The sequence below is a fragment of the Gadus macrocephalus genome, chromosome 9, assembly GCF_031168955.1.
Source record: "Gadus macrocephalus chromosome 9, ASM3116895v1".
Classification (NCBI taxonomy): Eukaryota; Metazoa; Chordata; class Actinopteri; order Gadiformes; family Gadidae; genus Gadus; species Gadus macrocephalus.
In genome coordinates this window covers 23,112,623-23,130,484 of record NC_082390.1, presented here as the reverse complement: position 1 = coordinate 23,130,484, position 17,862 = coordinate 23,112,623, and the positions used below count along the sequence as shown (strand labels likewise).

Sequence of the window (17,862 nt, the reverse complement as noted above, 5' to 3'; positions counted from 1 at the left end):
TGCAGAGGTGAGTTATTCAATGACTAAGCTCTTTGGCATGCAGGCGTCCATCAATCCGGAAAGGGTTCTTTGATGTTGAAGTAAACTCCAGGGTAAGACTTGCTATTTTTATCCTTCTTGTACGTTGGATAGCCCTTAGTGAGTTGTTTGTCGTTCAGATGCTTGACGATGTTTGGGTAGTAATTTACAAAAAGGTGAACGTAGCCTGCAAAGTCTAAGAATGACTTGAGTTTCTTCAGAGTTTGAGGTCTAGGCCAGGTTCTGAGAGCACTGACCTTCTCAGGATCTGTCTCAACTCCTTTACTTGAGACAATGTGGCCCAAGTAGCGTACTGAGCTTTGTAAGAAACGAGATTTAGATGGGAAGAGCTTGAGGCCATATTCTCGTAACTGCTAAAGAACTTTTAGCAGTCGGGCTTCATGCTCCTCAAGTGTGCTTATCCACACATAGACGTATGTCTCTATTATCTTGCGGCAATGACTATTCGAGAGGAGTACGGCGATTCTGATTCACGGATAATTTGTGCATCGACTAGTGTTTGCAACTGTTTCCTCATGGCTTCATAATCGTTGGGTGTATTGGTCTAGAGACTTTTGCTTGAAGGGTGTCTCGTCTTTCAGGTTTATATGATGTCTCACCTTGGACGCGTGCCCGAAGTCCAGGTCATGTTGGGCAAAGACGTCAGCATAAGCCTTAAGACTCTGTGTTACTCTATCTTTCCACTCTTGAATTAGGGAAGAATCAGCAAAGACAAACGTGAGATCAGCCTCTTTGGGTTCACTTGCTGGCTGAGTGGTGACAGCACAGCATAACATATTGTTGGTGTCTCTGTGTGAGGCAGACAAGTTAAGTGTTATGTCAGTCTGTTATGTCATGTTCAGCTTCATTTCTAACCCAGACGTGTAGCTTATGAGGGTGTTGTTTTGGCAAGGTGTCCAGGCAGCACTCCACAAGAATTCCTCCGGGAAGGAAAGGTGTTTTGGGCTGTTCAATGACTGCACCCTCACTGGCAATGTTAGCTTTCACAAAGCCTTCTATAAGGACTCTTTCTTAAGCTCGTATAACTTGTGGCCCTTTCCCTTTGAGAGTCATTAAGCCAATCCTCTCTTTGGTGTTTGCAACTATCCTGAGCTTGCAATGTCATTTTTGCATTTTTTGTCTTTAAGTTCAGCTAAGTAAGAGTCAGTTAAGCTTGAGCTTTTGTGTGCCACCTCGGAGAGAAGTTGAATGGGGTGGGTTACATCTGGTTTACTAGTAGGCCTTTGGCATGGCAAATAGGCACTAAAAAATTAAATGGGCTCACCTGATGTGAACTCCACTATTACTGAGTCTTTGAACTGAGGTTCATCAGTAGTTATTTAGCTCAAAATATCTACCTAGATTTGATGGTGAGGCAGCCTAATAAAAAAAAGTTGAACAAATGACCAGTTTATTGCTTCACAATCGTTCATGCAAGAACCACAATATAAAGCAATGATAAAAAAGAGTAGATAAGAGTAGAATAGTAGAAATTGTCTGTTTCTTGTTGGATAACTCAGTCCTTTCATTGTGTGTAATGTAAAGTTCCAGGACATAGTCCATTTAGTCCAATGAAATGGTGTGTGCTTGAAGGTTCCATGAGTTTGGGGTCTTTATGTATACTGTATCTCTAAACTACCTTACTACCTGTCTACCTGATGGGCAGGACTGGGGTCTGATGTCTTGATAAGCAAATCAGGTTCAAGTCAGATTCAAAGGAATCTGATTCTTCTAATATCTGATACGGAGTCTCCCGTATCAGATATTCTATTGCAATCACTTCAGTTGACACTCTCAAGTTGGTCGTCGAAATCCAGGAGCTTCTTTCAACAAGTTCATGGGAAATCTTAGGAGGACAAAGGGGTTTCTTATTTGTGGGAAGTTCCCTTGAACGGCACGCATACTGCCCTCTTTAGGCAATAACTTTAACTACTCCTGAGGTTAGTAGCCCTAATTTCATGAGGGTTACATGTATAAAGAAACACAAAGAACATTGACCACAATAGACAGTTAGCAGTTAGCCATTTAGACATGGATTCATGACACAACTGTTAGAATTAGATACGTTTGGTTACATAGTTTCATATGATAGCATAAGCTAATCGATAGCTCAACATTAGCACGCCATAGCCTCTGAAGAAAAGTAATGTAAGCCAAAAATGTTCGCTAGCAAACAGCTAGCTAGCTAGAACCAGCTAACGTTACTTGAGCATTATATTCTTAAACTTACCAGAAGAGTCCTCCAGTTCTGACCTTTTCCTCTTATCCATGTTTTCCAAATGTTCGTCAAACACTTCGTCAGGTATAAGCATCAAGTCATCAACCACTCGCTTAAACAGAACTTCTGGTTTCATAACCTTCAAAATAAAAGCCTTTAAAGCATTTGATATGAGGCACCAAACAAATCACTCACAATCACTCAACATTGTAAGACTCAATAAATGGGTTTGTAATGCGTTTATTAACAACTATAAGTAACTAATAAGACTATTATTAATTGTGTTAAGCAATCAATAAATAGTTAAAAAGTTTCTTATAATTGCTTATAAAAGTCTTATAATCTCACAATAAACATGTTTATTATGTTATTATTAACACTTATATATAGTCTTATTAACACAAATTAATGCTAATAAGCATATAAGGGTTTTAATAGCGATAGGCATATTTCAAGGACCTTAATATAAAGCGTTAGCGGATAAGCTATTAGATAATGGTAATTGTCGTGATAGGGACTAGAGATGCGCGGACGGGCTATTATTTCATCCGCAACCGCATCACAAACGTCTCATCCATCCGCCATCCATCCGCACCAACGTTTTTTGACCAATTTTACAAATTTTGTTACCACAAAAGAAAAAGATCCACATTCCTTGACAGCGATCTGCTTAGCAACAGTGAATTATCAAATATAATTCACCGCTGGAAGATCTAAGAATATAAAGAAGAATTTATATTTTTATTTTTATTGGTTTAACCGCCACCGGCCCGAATTTAACCAAAATGTTATTTTTTGTTGCGTCATCCACCCGATCCGCGGTTTAGCCGCGGAGTCCGCGGCTGCAACCGCCAACCGCGCATCTCTAATAGGGACAGATTGTGACAGACGTGACCCCATCAAGAAGTTTCATGGGACTATGCCATAGAATGACATGTCTTTAACCATCTCCATAAATGTGACACCATACCTCTCACTCACCCTTGTCTGGTCTAGTTTTCCTGTCTGGTTTATTCTCCACTTTGATTCCCATCTCGTTTATTCTCAATCGACATTTAATAAAACTGTACACGATAGCTTAGCTAATGCATTTTTTTCTTCTGATTCGTGGTCTTTATTATGTTATTAAACAGTCCTAGTTAAATAGGATGGCATCGCGAGACGAACTGCAAACTGCAGTTCGTCTCGAACCTTTCTGTTCATTTTCGATTTCCAAGGGGTTTCACCAAGGGGACGCAGACCACATCCCTCTGGACACTATTGGATAGACCTACAACCAATCAGAGCAACGAAACGGGTGACACATCACTGAGCGACGAAAAAATTGTAAACAGACATGTTTGCAGCAGAGAAGAGCGTTAAGTGCAGTAATTTGTTCTACTTTAAGTGAGGCTAATTGTTTAATGGGTTTTCCCATCATCAAATAGCAGGAAAAGCATGTAAGAAATGCGCTATACAGCGTGCGCATTTCTGACGGGTGTCAGCATTTGTAACGAACATCCGCATTGCCCCTCCTCAAATTGCTCACTCAACTCCTAACTTCTGAGAACATTTAATGTTATTTTCCTTAATGATTTCCATTTTGAAGTGCGAAAATTTAAGTGAATGCTCTGGTCTCTTCCTAGTGGTGAGGTGTTAGCCTTGCACTAGCTGGGGCTGATCCGGTGCTTACCTGCTTTCTCTGGCCCAGGGACACCCTCACATCAAACCCTAGCAATTTAAAGGTGTGGTTAAGGGCCAGGTTTCCCAGGAGAGATGAAGAAGGAAGTCAGTTCACCTGACCCTTTCCCAATTTACGCTTATTCAATCACTCCACCATATTGGCTTAAAAAAGTGTGACACACAAAGCCATGCGAAAACACACGCAAACACACTCCACAATTTTTCCGAGCCCCCATGTCACCCCCTAGCTAAGCTTGCATTGGCTGGCTTGTGTTTCAAGGCCTGAATTCCCTGGACCTGCTCGCGGTTTATCAACATGTGAACCTGCCGTTTGGCAGCAGGGCGATGGGGATCGATTTCACACGCATCCCTCTGTGTGACAACCAACCTAACAGCTCTGATATAAGTGTCTATCATTATTACAATGACAAGATGTGGGCTCTATTCCATATGAGTTCACTTAGTTACAACCTTACGACAACACAAATCGTAAGTGTGTGAAGGTAAAAACACCATTGCTGAGTGCAGGCTTCCACCAGCAGGCCATTCCGGGCAGCATAGCAGGCTATTGAGTTGTCCTTCTGGTTAGAGGCAAGCTGGGAAACCCATTCACTGATCAGAGCAGACGCTGAAACTTAACCCCTTGACTTGCACTTTCTAAAATAAGTCATTGGGCCGGGGTTGCTCTGGGCCGTGCCAGTTGGATCCACTGAGCCGTTGAGCAGCGAGGGACGGCAGGGTGGCCATGTTGCTGGACCTGGTTTATATTCATTCATCCAGGAGAGGGGATACCCTTTTCTGACTCCTGGGGTTTGCTGGGACGTGTTATGGGTACTGGTGGTTCCCTCTATAAGTCATTCTCCATAAAGGGTTCATAAAAATAATATTCTAATAATAAAGCAAGGATCCAACGTGCTTTCAGTCTCTGTCGTTCCTCTTAAATCGGCCCTTTCAGAAACCCACTTTACGATGTTTCATCAACATGTCTTGGTCACAAGCCCCCTGGCAGGCGGTGTCCGGACGCTCCTCTGGAAGGTTGGATTGGGGGTGGTGGGGAGGTCAGATGAATAGTGTGTATGTGTGTGTGTGTCTGGGGGGGGGGGGGGGGGGGGGTTGGGTTGGCGCCGCTCTCGACTGTATTGAGTTGCAGAGAAGAACCCGGAGCCCCAGAGTGGACAGCAGCTCAGGGGGGGGGGGGGGCATGCAAGGAAGGGCCACATGAGGGGAAGGGGCGGGACCTCTGTGAGGTCATTTTTCTGAGAATCTCCTTTAAACTCTCCTTTAAACATTTAATATAATGTTTTCATTGGGGTTAAGGTGCAATTAGTATTGGAATCACAGACATGTATAAAGACACATCAACTATTATTTAACAAATATGGACATTTAGCTCTATCTAAACTATATAAAATATCTTACAAAAATAACGGTATATCGGCCTAAATGTCATTAAACACAGGGATGATACCAGAGAGAGAATGTGTCTAATGTTCGTGGTAAGAAAATGTAAACTTTATTGCAACATTGTCAATTAGAGGTTCTGTGATTTACAGAAGAGAAGGACACTTGTAATGGCACAGTCATCGTAATATGTACATTGCTGATACTGCAATTCAGCAAAAAAACGATTTTAAGAGTAGCACAGAGACAGAGGCTCAGAAGGCGCTCACCTCATCCAGCGGAATAAGGAGTCCCATGATGTTCTGTCTGCCAGTTCAAGTTGCAAAGCGTTCAATAGAAAGCACATGCCATCGGCGACCAGAAAGGCTCTTTACACCGAAGGAAATCACAGTTATTCCATACATTGTTTGTTCTGCTTCTAGGAAAGATTAAGACGTTGGGGTGGTTTGCAGCCCACTGCAAAACGTTAAGACTAGGGGTGATTCGTTAAGCTTCAGTAGAACATTGATACACAGTAAACTTGTTAGGATCAATGCTATAAAATCGATTAGCGATCAATTAAATTGTGTTTGTTCGTAGTGTGATTAAGGGGGTCCCAGAATGACAAAATAGACATAAACAAATGGTCTCATTGTTGAACTCATAATTTTAGCCGAGGGTTGAGTGAGTCCTGGCAACATGACATCAAACATTGTCAGCGCAAAACCATACATTTAAGAGCATCAAGCTCTAGGCACTCTTCATTCTAGTGGGGAAAATGGTTGAAGTAGTTTTGTCCTTACCAAAGATGCCTGTTTACACAGCACGACATCATACATCTCGTTTCAAGGAACACCTTCTGAAGTTGTAAGCGATGTGCACTGCAGAGGCCTGCTATGATAGATACGATTGTATTGTGGAGCTAAGATTCCCCAATGTTATTTTTATCTCTTTCCCGCATCTGAGGTGTCATTGCGGGCTTTCTTTAGCACTTCAATTGGCACTCATCAAATTCCTCAGCATCACAACAGGAGTGCAGGCTCTTCAATGAGAAACAGTCACCAAAAAACAATGCTCAGATGATCCTAAAAAAGACAACAGAAAAAACAGAGGTAGAGATTCCAGAATCCAAACTTGGATAAATCCATTCCAGTATTTGGAGTCAAACCTCTTCATTTGCTCGTTAGGCAGCAGCCAACGAGAAATGAAATCAGGTGTGAGGTGGGGCCAAAACAGGGCAGGATTTTCACTTTCTGAACTTGAAATTTCCAACTACTGTAAAATATCCACATGTTTCACATTATTTAGCAGAACTATTACCAATTGTGCCTACATACAGGCCTACAATAGGCTATATAATAAGTTGAATCCGGCAAATAGAGTTGTATGTTGAATCTTTCTCTGGATTAGTAAAGCAGAGAATAAGTGCTGATTGTCTGGTGGGAAGCGGTAGTAAACTTGAGGTATATTTATGATACAACAGCCTTTTTGCTCGAGAAAGTTCCAGTAAAATCCTTTCCAATGGTCACAACAAGTGGTAAGAAGGTAGGGTCATGTTCATGTGAGGGCCCAGAAGGGTCCTCCCTCGTCCAACTCTCCAACTGTCCTTGTTTTCTGTATTACTTATTTGGTCGTGAGAGGATTGAAGACCAGGAGGAGCTAGCTCAGCTCCACCTGTAGAGGCGCTGCTGCAGCTGAAGGGTTAAAGACTGTAGAGATGGATGTATGTAAACACAGAGACCTTTCTCTGTCCCTTGAATACAACTAAAAGCAAACAAACACATTAAAAAGAGGTAAAACTGATTTAGAAAAACAAAGAAAAAAACCTCACAGTGAAAAATACAAATAGTTTTGTACTGTAAAGTGCAAGTATAAAAATCGATATATATAAAGGTATGTATATATATGTATATATTTATATATACATATATATTTAAATCTCAAGATCGAGTCCTAAGACACGGTCAATGGTCTTTCTTTTGTGTGGAAAAGTGCCAGTTGAAAATAGCACGGCTTAACAAAGAACAAAGTAAGATCAACCCCATGGGGCGGGTCATGTGACTTTGGCTTGTCAGGTGACTCAGCTCCTCCGCGAGAACACGGCCACCTGGTCCAGGGCCACCGGGTAGTCCTGTAGCAGCGTCCCGCCGTCAAACACCTCGGCGCTGCGGCTGTCCTGCCACTGGAAGCCCCCGTCAGGTAGGTAGATGTCCCTCTGCATCGCACCCCGCTCCACCACCGGCGCCACCAGCACCTGCAAGCCAACACCATCCCCGACGCCTCCATCAGAGGCTCTAGTGTCTGATGAAGGCGCTGAACTGCTCAACCTGAACCGCTGAGCTCCAGGAGCCCAGCGACAGGTTAGATGTTTAATCTCACTCCTGGCTCTATTTTATAACAGCAATAACAGTATTTATTTATCATAAACACTATTTATTGTGAGAAAACCAAACCCCGGGACATTTTGTGGCCAGGGAAATGCAAACCATTTATCAGATAATAACAAAGGAGATTTGAGGGAAATCCTGGACGGCTGGCAACCCTGCTCCCTAACAACCCTTCTCCCTAACAACCCTGCTCCCTAACAGCCCTTCTCCCTAACAACCCTGCTCCCTAACAACCCTTCTCCCTAACAACCCTGCTCCCTAACAACCCTTCTCCCTAACAACCCTTCTTCCTAACAACCCTGCTCCCTAACAACCCTGCTCCCTAACAACCCTGCTCCCTAACAACCCTGCTCCCGGGGGAAGATGGAGTTGGGATGTGCAGGAGCTCGCACCGCATGATAAACACGACCTCTGGTTACGATGCCCGACACCAGTTCTCATATCGCTCGCTGACGATTCTGCGTATAAAGTGCACCTACCGTCTGCTGACAGGTGCAACCCAACTCTGGCCCCCAGAACCACCATCCAGTGCCCTCGTCTCTAATCTGGGACCCGGCAGGGCTCCTACGGGACAGCAGAACCTCTTGGAGGGGACGGAACCGAGCCTTGGCCAGGACACCAGAAACGGCAAAGTGTGGGCTTTTTCATCACTTAGATCAGGGGTCGGCAACCTGTGGCACGCCGCAGAATAAACACTGACACGGCACCTCAGTGTTATTACGATACTCACTTTATCTGTCCCGTTTGAAAAAAAGAATTAAAAAAAAGCCGGCTTTTGTCTGCCGGCACTAGGACCCGGAGGACACCACTGGATTTGATGTTGGAGTGTGGCCATTGGTCAGGTTGCAGCGGGAGAATTTCAGATCAAAGTGTGTGACGTGACCAAGCGCACTGTCCGCTGTCTTCGTGCTGACATATGAATGAATGACAGAGCGTGATATTGTGAACAATGGCAACACCCGCTGCAGCTAAAACTAGGCCATTCCAGTGCTGCTGGATACAAGAGTTTGGTTTTGTGTTTGTGAAGGACCGTGCTGTGTGCACTTTATGCTGTGAGAATGTTGTGTGCAGAACGTCAAGTGTTAAGCGTCATTTTGAGACAAAGCACGAGAAGACCTTCTAATATCAAGCAGACAAAGTAGTCAATCAAACGTGCTGTGTCCAGATATGAAAAAAAGCTAGCTCCTTTAAGGTTTTTACCACTGCTAAAGATCACGGGACAGAAGCAAGCTATCGCATTGCGCATTGCATTGCAAAGCATGGGAAGCCGTTTACAGATGGCGAATTTATTAAAGGGACACTATGTAATATTTTGAGTAATTTATTACCTCAAATCAACATATTCATTCATAAATAAGTCCTCATTGGTGTAAAATTATCTCTGCCAAAAATCTCACTTATCCTCCTGAGCGAAGAATAATTAATATTAATATCAATATGGTTACATAGGACGGGTAAGCTTCATGGAGGCTTCCATTTTCTTCCGGTCTATGAGCTGCCGAGAGGGTCAAAAAGCACTACGTCGTACAGGAATTGCAAACGCGTTTTCACTCTGAGCCAGCGTGACGGTCGGTGGAACAGAGCTTAGTTTAGCGAGACGAGTTTTACAGGCAAATTTGAACATGCACCGCATTTTTTTGAAAGACCATAGTTATGCCACGCCACAGGAGAAGGAATCATCGTCGCCAAAAAAACGACGATGTGCAAGCAAAGCATGTATAACATGGTTTTTCATGGCAACGAGATGCGGGGCGCTATGTTTGAGCGACTCGTCATTGAAAGGCTACTTTATTACATATTTAATTTACTTTTTCACATTTTTGTCGAGTTTAAATCGTGACAATATTCTTATGACTTATGGATACTGTCAAATGCGTTGGAGGAATTCAAAAGCCATTCTTCATCAAGTTATGGAGGTTTATTCTCTGCTGTGGTCACCACGTATCCAAATCCACCGAGACGCACTTAGACTAGAGCGGACCTTCTGGAGCTTCAACTCGCTTGCGAGACAGTTGATTTATCACCCGAACAACTGGATTTCATACCAACAACTCTGATAAAGAAGACAATACGGAGGAAAAGAAGATCGAGAGGAGGAATTAGGAACAGGATAGGAGACGAGGAAGTAAACTCGTTGCCAGGGCGACTAACTGGCGGCGCGCACAGTCGCAGCGGCCCCTCTTGAGATCTGTGAGATTGAGATTGAATGTTTGAGTGTGAGACGTCCTACGACGAACGTAGTTTATGACAGGGAAACAATATTAAACATTAGGACATTGAGAGCGAGTAACATCACTGGCATTCGCTGGCATCTAGACATACTACGCAAACACAGGATACTAACGGACACTGTGACACCGTGCCCGCAACTGCCCGGAGGAGGAAGCAACAGAGACGGGGTGGACGTAAACAAACTGAACAGCTTCTTTCAGCTCCTACCCTCCAAGAAACGCTATCGCAGCTTAAGATGCTCCACAACCAGGCTGCGGAACAGCTTCCTACCTCAAGCTGTCAGGATGCTCAATGCACCAGCGTCCCAGATCTTCTCACTGGACTTTATTTATTATTTATTTATTTATTCATCATTGGGACGTTTGTTTGTTTGTTTGTTTGTTTGTTTGAAATGTATGTTGATCTTGATCCGTGAGAAACGCCTTCTCGTTTTGTTGTTCAATCAACAAAATGACAATAAATTTGATTTGATTTGATTTGATTTTGATTTGATTCCGTTAGTTACAATGTAAATTGTTGGTATTTAGAATACTGTTACATTGTTGAAATCAACGGGTTACAATGCGTTGATTAGGATGCGTGCTCAGCCGCACGCATTATAGGAATTATTGTTTTGATTATCGGTAACTCCAAGACTACCAAAGGCTATGTCAACTTTTATGTTATGACATTTTATGTAATCTGACATTAAATGACCTACTGTTATTTATCATCTGTATAGTTATTTGTCATGTTGGAAAGTCCACAACTGCTGGAGTCAAGTTCGTTGTCTGTAAGAATGCTTGGTCAATAAACCTGATCTGATTTGTCCATCTAATTTGTCCAGTTGTCCACGAACCTCATCATCACTCGAATGACTCGATGAGGTAGCCTAGTAGGTGTCATGTCACAGCTTCTTGGCACATACTGCCCACCGTAGTTTTTGGACAAGCGAGCACTATTAGTTTGAATGCAATATACAATTGTACCACTAGATGGGAGTAATTTTTACACAGTGTCCCTTTAAGGAGGCTTTTCTCAGTTGCTCAGATGCTCTTTTTGAAAGCTTGCCAAATAAAGAAACGATCAAGTCACGAATAAAGGACATTCCCACGTCAGCTAGAAGTGTTCAGCGACATATTGATGAAATGGCTGAAAATGTCAGAGCTCAGCAAACAGCTGGATTAAAAGATGCTGTGGTATTCAATTTTATTGCACTTGAAGAAAGCGTGGATGTGAATGACATTCCGCGTTTGGCAGTCATGGCAAGGTACTGTGATTCAACTGTCAGAGAGGAACTATGCTGCTTGAAGCCAATGCCTGACACTACAAAAGGTGAAGATGTAGCCATGGCATTAATTTAACTTTTTGAAGAACAAGGGATTAACATCAGAAAAGTGTTGGCAGTGACCACAGACAGCGCCCCCGCTATGGTTGGGAGACACAAGGGAGCTGTCAAACTGATAGAAGAAAAAGTTGGCCACCCCATCATGAAACTCCACTGCATAATACATCATGCAAAAATGTCAAATTCCGATCTCAATGAAGTTATGGCCACGGTGACAAAGATTATTAACTTTATAGTGAAGCGATCTGCACTGACGCATCGGCAGTTTCAGTCCCTGCTCGAGGAGCTGGACAGCGCATACACAGATCTGCCTCTCCACTCAGCAGTGAGATGGCTGAGTTGCGGAAAAGTTCTGGAGCGATTTGTCAGCTGTCTTGATGCTATCGAGGCCTTTCTGGCTGAAAAGGGCAAAAAGTATCCCGAACTGGAGGACGAGAAATGGATTGTTAAACTTATGTTTCTGGCGGACATTATGGGACATCTGAATGTGCTCAATCTCAGACTGCAAGGTGCAGGACAAACTGTTTTGGACATGTTTGAGACATGGACGGCTTTTGTCGGTAAGTTGGCAGTATTCTCAGATGACATTTCCACCTCCACATTCCGCTACTTCCGACACCTGAGAGAGCTGTCCTCCCTGCGCAACATCAACACCGCTGAAATAACCGCGTACATGCGTGTGCTGGAGGCGTAGTTCACGACGCGATTTGTGGATTTTAAAAGGTACAGACCAATGTTCTCTATCTTGATCAAGCCCGACAGCTTGATGGGCATGATTTGGATGCTACTCTAATCGACTGGATGGATACTGAGGACATGGAAATGCAGCTGATTGAGCTGAAGAGCTCAACACTGTGGGTGACCAAGTTTGCGGAGCTCAGAAAACAGTTTGGAAGCCACACCAGTGAAAGATCACAGAGCCCACATCGTCACATGCTGGGCATTTGCACCTGAGAAATTCAGCTGTCTCCGGGGCATTGCACTGGCGCTGCTGTCAGTCTTCGGGTCAACATATCTCTGTGAGCAGGTGTTCTCACACAGGAAACATGTGCTCAGCCCCACCCGCAGTTGGTTAACAACGGAGCAATCTGGGGCATGTTTGCAACTCAAAGTAACTAACTACAAGACACAGATCACAGAGCTCAGTCAAGCAAAGCAGGGCCAGGGATCACACTGTCTGGTAGGCATCTGATAATTTGATGTTGCCTCAGCCTACACTAGTTTTAGTTTAAATGTGTAGCTGTTTTTCAGTCTTTGAAATGTTGATGTGGCTATTTTGTTAAGAATACAGATACTGTTATTGTTGAGAATAAAATTTCAAACTGGCACTCCATGTCACAAAGGTTGCCGACCCCTGACTTAGATATTCTATTGAAAGGAAAACTCAATGGTGCACCTGGATGGAGCTTTCAGAAGGGTATTCTTTAAGTATGCTGAGCTGGTTTGAAACCATTTCATGCTCTTTATTACAGTTGACCAATGAGGGCCGGTACCCCTATACGTTACTGATCCCGGACTCCAGACCCCAACATGATTGGTTGAAACAAATATAAAGCGAAAGAAGGTGAAACCTCCCTGTTGTCGCGGGTTTGAGCTCATCCGCCGTCAGGCTTTGCATTATTAAAAGGAGGTCTTCCTACCTCGTCTCCGATGAGGAACTGGTCGTCGATGGTGAAGGTTGCAGGGTCGTTTGGGTTCAGCCACCACATGGGCCGGTAGATGGGGTGCCTGGTGAGCAGCCACTCCTCTGAATACTTCTCTATCAGCGGGACCACCAGGTCCTGGTGCAGCGAGATGTAGGATCGGGTCAGGTTCAGCACCTACATACAAAACAAGGCCGTAGGTTGAGGAAACCATCATTGTTATTGTTCATATTGGCAGGTGAACCTTGTATCTTGTGCAGGACTGGAATCTCAATAGGCTAACATCTCGTGTGACTGAGCAGAAACTGGTTATGAACTAAAAGTGTTGTTCTTATGTTTCTATAGTTCTTAGTTCTTGTATCAGTGGCTATTTAACTCAGACCATCTGGCTGGAGCTACTCTGTGTGTTTGGAGATCAGTGGGCAAAGACAATGTTATTTTCTGAACTGGTTCAATCTCTCCGAGGGCCAAAACCAAAGAGCGGTTTGTTGTTGACTTAGTGGTTCAGCGTTGTCCTCGTGTCCTGTCTGTCTCAAAATAACTCTGTATTCCTGGGGTCACATCGTCCCCCATGTCCCCTGCCTAACAGGAACCCTGACCGCATCCAGCATAGCGTGTGTTATAACAAAAGCAGATAGAAAACATTTGGGGGAATAGATTCAGAATCATGACCTGGACAGAGACTTATTGAGGAGCCAGGCATTTATGTGGTTTCAGTGCTATATGTGGTTTTAGTGCTATATACGTTTCAACGTGACCTTTAAATGTCATTAGTCTACAACCAGCATATTTTCCAATGAAGGTGCCACATTCAAATTAAATCATTTAGACCAGAGAAATGCTTTACTTTTGTGTAAAATCCTCCAAACCGTGTCAAACTTGTCAGTTTGGAACGGACATTTTAATTGCCATAATAAAGTATTTTTCCAAGTCAGCTTCATTTTGGTTGGTGCAAAGTGGAGTCATAACTCCCCGCGACAGACCCTAAGCCACACCAGATGGACCCCCTCCACAGGTGAGGTCAGGAGGGAGCTGAGCAGTGCGTGTGTGTGTGTGTGTGTGTGTGTGTGTGTGTGTGTGTGTGTGTGTGTGTGTGTGTGTGTGTGTGTGTGTGTGCATGCATGTGGGTTTGCCTGTTCGCGTGTACTTGTGCGTGTTTGTATGTGTGTGTGTGTGTGTGTGTGTGTATGAGTATGCGTGTGTGTGTGTGTGTGTGTGTTTGTGTGTGTGTGTGTAGGGATGGGAGTGTGTATGTGTGGTGTGTGTAGGGTTGGGAGTGTATGTGTGTGTGTGTGTGTGGGTGTATGAGTGTGTGTGTGTGTGTGTCTGTGTGTGCGTGTGTGTGTAGGGGTGGGAGTGTGGGGTACGTAGGAAAATCAGGGGACAAAGGGTCAGCCGGAGTATTTTCTCTACAGTGGGAAACATATTTGTATCTGAGAGCCCCTGGAATCTGGGTTGTACATCGGACCGTCCTGGCCTGTACTGGACTGGACAAGACTAGACTGGACCGGCCTGGACTGCACTGGACCAATGCAGGAGTGGACTGGACTGGAAGGCCATTAAAAGGCTGAAGGTCGGGGAGAAAAGCCCTAGTTCTACACACTGAAAGGAGGAGGAAGAGATAGAGGAGGAGAAGTAAGAAGAGGAGGAGAGAGAGAGGAGATGGAGGAGGGGGGGGAGAAGGAAGGGGGAGGAGGAGGTGGAAGAAGAGCAGGAGAGAGAGGAGATGGAGGAGGAGGAAAGGGGAGGAGGAGACAGAGGAGGGGGAAGGAGGAGGAAGGGGGAGGAGGAAGTGGAGGAGGAGAGCGAGGAGGAGAAGGAGGAGGTTGAGGATGGGGGAGGAGGAGGAGGAGAAGGGCAGAGCAGGAGATGTTGATAGTCCTAGGAACAGTGTCCCCTCCTGCTCCTCTCCACAAACACACCTTCTGGCCCGTTGCCATGGAGGAAACATCTCGCTGCACAGCGTGAGAACGCAGCTCTAGAGAAAACAACCAGTCCTCCACCGACCCAAACACAAACATTATCCCTCATCCCAGCAATAGAAAAACGCTTAGAATTGTGGTGTTCATTCATTTTCTATGCAGCACTATCCTCCCTGCTACAGCAATGGGTCATGTACTTGCATACTACTATATAGACTTTTAATATAATATAAGCGAGGACAGTAAACCCATTTCATTTTAAGTGCCTTGCACACTCTTCCTCTTAGCTGGGGTCCAACCGACGGCCCCCCTGACAGGAGCCTACCTGCTCCTCTCCGTAGACCCAGGGCGGGGTGTGGAAGCTGAGGACTGGGAGGAAGGCAGCCACCTCCAGCCACCTGATGAACAACTCTTCATCCGTCACCATGTCTCCCGACAGAGAGCCACCTGGGAGGGGGGCGGAAAACGGTTTAAACCCAATAAAGATCTGGCCATTCGTGTATGTGAACTCATGTAGTTAGTCGTGATGCTAGCGATGCTAATCATGGTATTTATGTGATGCTCGTGGTACTAACGATACTAGTCAAGTGATGCTAGTGATGTTAATGATGTAGAAAGACTAGTGATGCTAGTCATGTGATGCTAGCCATACTAGAAGCGCTAGTGATGTAGAAAGGCTAGTGTTGATAGATGCTGTGTTGATAGATGCTTGATAGATGCTGGTGATTTTAGTGAGGCGTGCTAGCCTATTGATGATAATGACGACCAGTAGGAGTTGTACAAGGAGACCCAGTATTACCTACTGCGTCCGGGAGAAGGAAGTTGTATCCGAGGAGCGTGTGGTGCAGCAGCGAGGGTATCAGGCCCCTCAGACCCAGGGGCCCCCACTCCGACTGCAGGGCGGGCATCCTCACAAACACAGGCTTGTGACTCGTCCTGCGAGGGAAGAATGGGGTAAGGCCCGGACATCATCCTCTCCTCCATATCACATGTTCATGTTTTTTGACAATCAATGTGGATTGACATTGAAGAAAGAAAAAAAAAGAGAGGTAGATGATGAATGATAAATTATTACTTCTCTAACAATGCAGCAAAAAAGATGAGATCATATTTTTTGGACAATGAAAACCATCTATTCATAGTATAATAACAATAATGGCAGCGCATTGGTCTTTAAAACATGCTTTGTTCTTCTTGCGGCCCCTCACTCACCGGGTCCCAGCGGTCATGATGGCCGACTCTCCCATCCGGGCCGCGACGTCCGCCAAAAGGCCGATGTACCGCTCACCCCCCAGGGGCCGCAGGGGCCCTGGGCCCTCGGGGGGGGCGGCCACGGCTCCCTCCAGCAGCACATACTCCATGGCCACGAGGTCTTGAAGGGCCCCCACTCTGTCCAGGAACCAGCCCACCCCTGCAGGGCTGGTGAGGTTGAGCTTCACACAGAAGTGCCCCCCCCACTGACTCAGCACTGGGACCTGGAGAAGAACAGAACCTCTCTGAAGCTCCATGGACTCATTAGATCACACTGGAACTTACTGCTCAATGTTATTGGGTTTAAATGCAAATGTTAGTGCTGGAGTTCCATGAGGGCAAGGCAGACTTAATGATAGACAAATACTATTGATAGAGAGAGAGTGAGAGAGAGAGAGAGAGAGAGAGAGAGAGAGAGAGAGAGAGAGAGAGAGAGAGAGAGAGAGAGAGAGAGAGAGAGAGAGAGAGAGAGAGAGAGAGAGATGATAGAGTGATAGATATATAGAAACGGATATATATATATAGAGAGAGAGAGAGCATATTTGTCAGTATAAAAACGTTTAGAGAGACAGACAGACAGACAGACAGACAGACAGACAGACAGACAGACAGACAGACAGACAGACAGACAGACAGACAGACAGACAGACAGACAGACAGACAGACAGACAGACAGACAGACAGACAGACAGACAGACAGACAGACATATCTCCTCACCAGCTGTCCCTGGGGGCCAGAGGGCAGGCTGAGCCAGTACTGCTCTCCTCCGCCCCCTCCGGCCAGCGAGCTGTGGAACTGAGCGGTGTGGATGCTCTGAAAGGGGGTGAGGGTGATGGAAATGTTCAGAAGCTTGACCAGCCCCAGGTCCCTGGTCTGTCTCTTGGACAGCCCTCTCTTCCTGCCCGTGAGGTAGTCATGGTCCTGAGACAGAGAGGGGTCATGGTCAGCAGGCCGTGTTGGTGTGTCTGGTTGGTAGTACAACAGAGTAATTTGTGTGCGGATCATTTTCGGATAATGCCTCAGTGGCGGTGAGACTGCGTTGCTGCTGACCAGTGTGTTTGAGGGGCCATGTGGGAACATTCTGCACACACTGCGCCGCTCCAAGCACAATGTGGCGCTGCCATTGAGTGCAAACCTGCAACAGCAGGTTGTTCACTCATTGGTTTTACTAACCATTCGATGAGTGCTGCATGCAGCGTTCAGCTATTGAGCTTCTTAGCCTTTCTTATTCTTTCTTATTATGTATTGATATGTCCTTCTGGGTTATTGGCAATGGATATTTTGACCAGAAGCATTAAAACCATGAGTTGATTGTACACTTGTCAGGGGAAAGAACGTGCCACAGAGCAGTCTCTGTTGGGGCGTTCCAGACAGATTAGCAAGCATTCAGGTTGCAAATAGGAGATTTATTCTTACATAACATCTTAGGAACACAAGGTTAAACTATGGAGGGGGGGTCCATCCGGTTTAGTGGGGATAAACACGTTGTGCAATTTCAACAATTAAGACAATCACACACGCACATTGGAGCTTAACTTTATGTAATGGGATGTCTGAATGTGAGAGCACTAATTCTCCCAAGTCTTTCTACATTGAGACTAAACACTCTCTTAGTGTTGTGTGGCGGGTAGATAAAAAACGCTTGTGAAACTAAAAATAAGCAATAGACCGATAGCTTTGATGCCGTTCACACAACTGTGATGCTGCTCAACAACCCTGCTGCTCAGACCACCGTTAACTTTCCAAACAAAACCGCTGGACCACAGAGCTCCTGGGAACGAGGTGGAGCTACATCTGCTCGTCAATACAACAGCCTGGGAC

General features: G+C 45.0%; 1 protein-coding gene across 2 annotated transcripts in view; it reads right to left on the bottom strand.

Annotated features, from left to right (window-relative positions):
- Nucleotides 1-5,388: 5,388 nt before the first annotated feature.
- The window catches only part of si:ch211-236l14.4 (SITS-binding protein), a 45,851-nt gene continuing 33,377 nt past the window's right edge, over nucleotides 5,389-17,862 (bottom strand). For both annotated transcript variants that reach the window (XM_060061531.1, XM_060061532.1), the window contains 6 exons: nucleotides 16,759-16,962; nucleotides 16,002-16,264; nucleotides 15,589-15,725; nucleotides 15,115-15,236; nucleotides 12,865-13,044; nucleotides 5,389-7,532 (listed from right to left, as the gene is read on the bottom strand). In XM_060061531.1, the coding sequence (XP_059917514.1) occupies nucleotides 7,359-7,532; nucleotides 12,865-13,044; nucleotides 15,115-15,236; nucleotides 15,589-15,725; nucleotides 16,002-16,264; nucleotides 16,759-16,962 (1,080 nt within the window). In that variant the 3' untranslated portion in view covers nucleotides 5,389-7,358. The remainder of the gene's footprint in view (nucleotides 7,533-12,864; nucleotides 13,045-15,114; nucleotides 15,237-15,588; nucleotides 15,726-16,001; nucleotides 16,265-16,758; nucleotides 16,963-17,862) is intronic.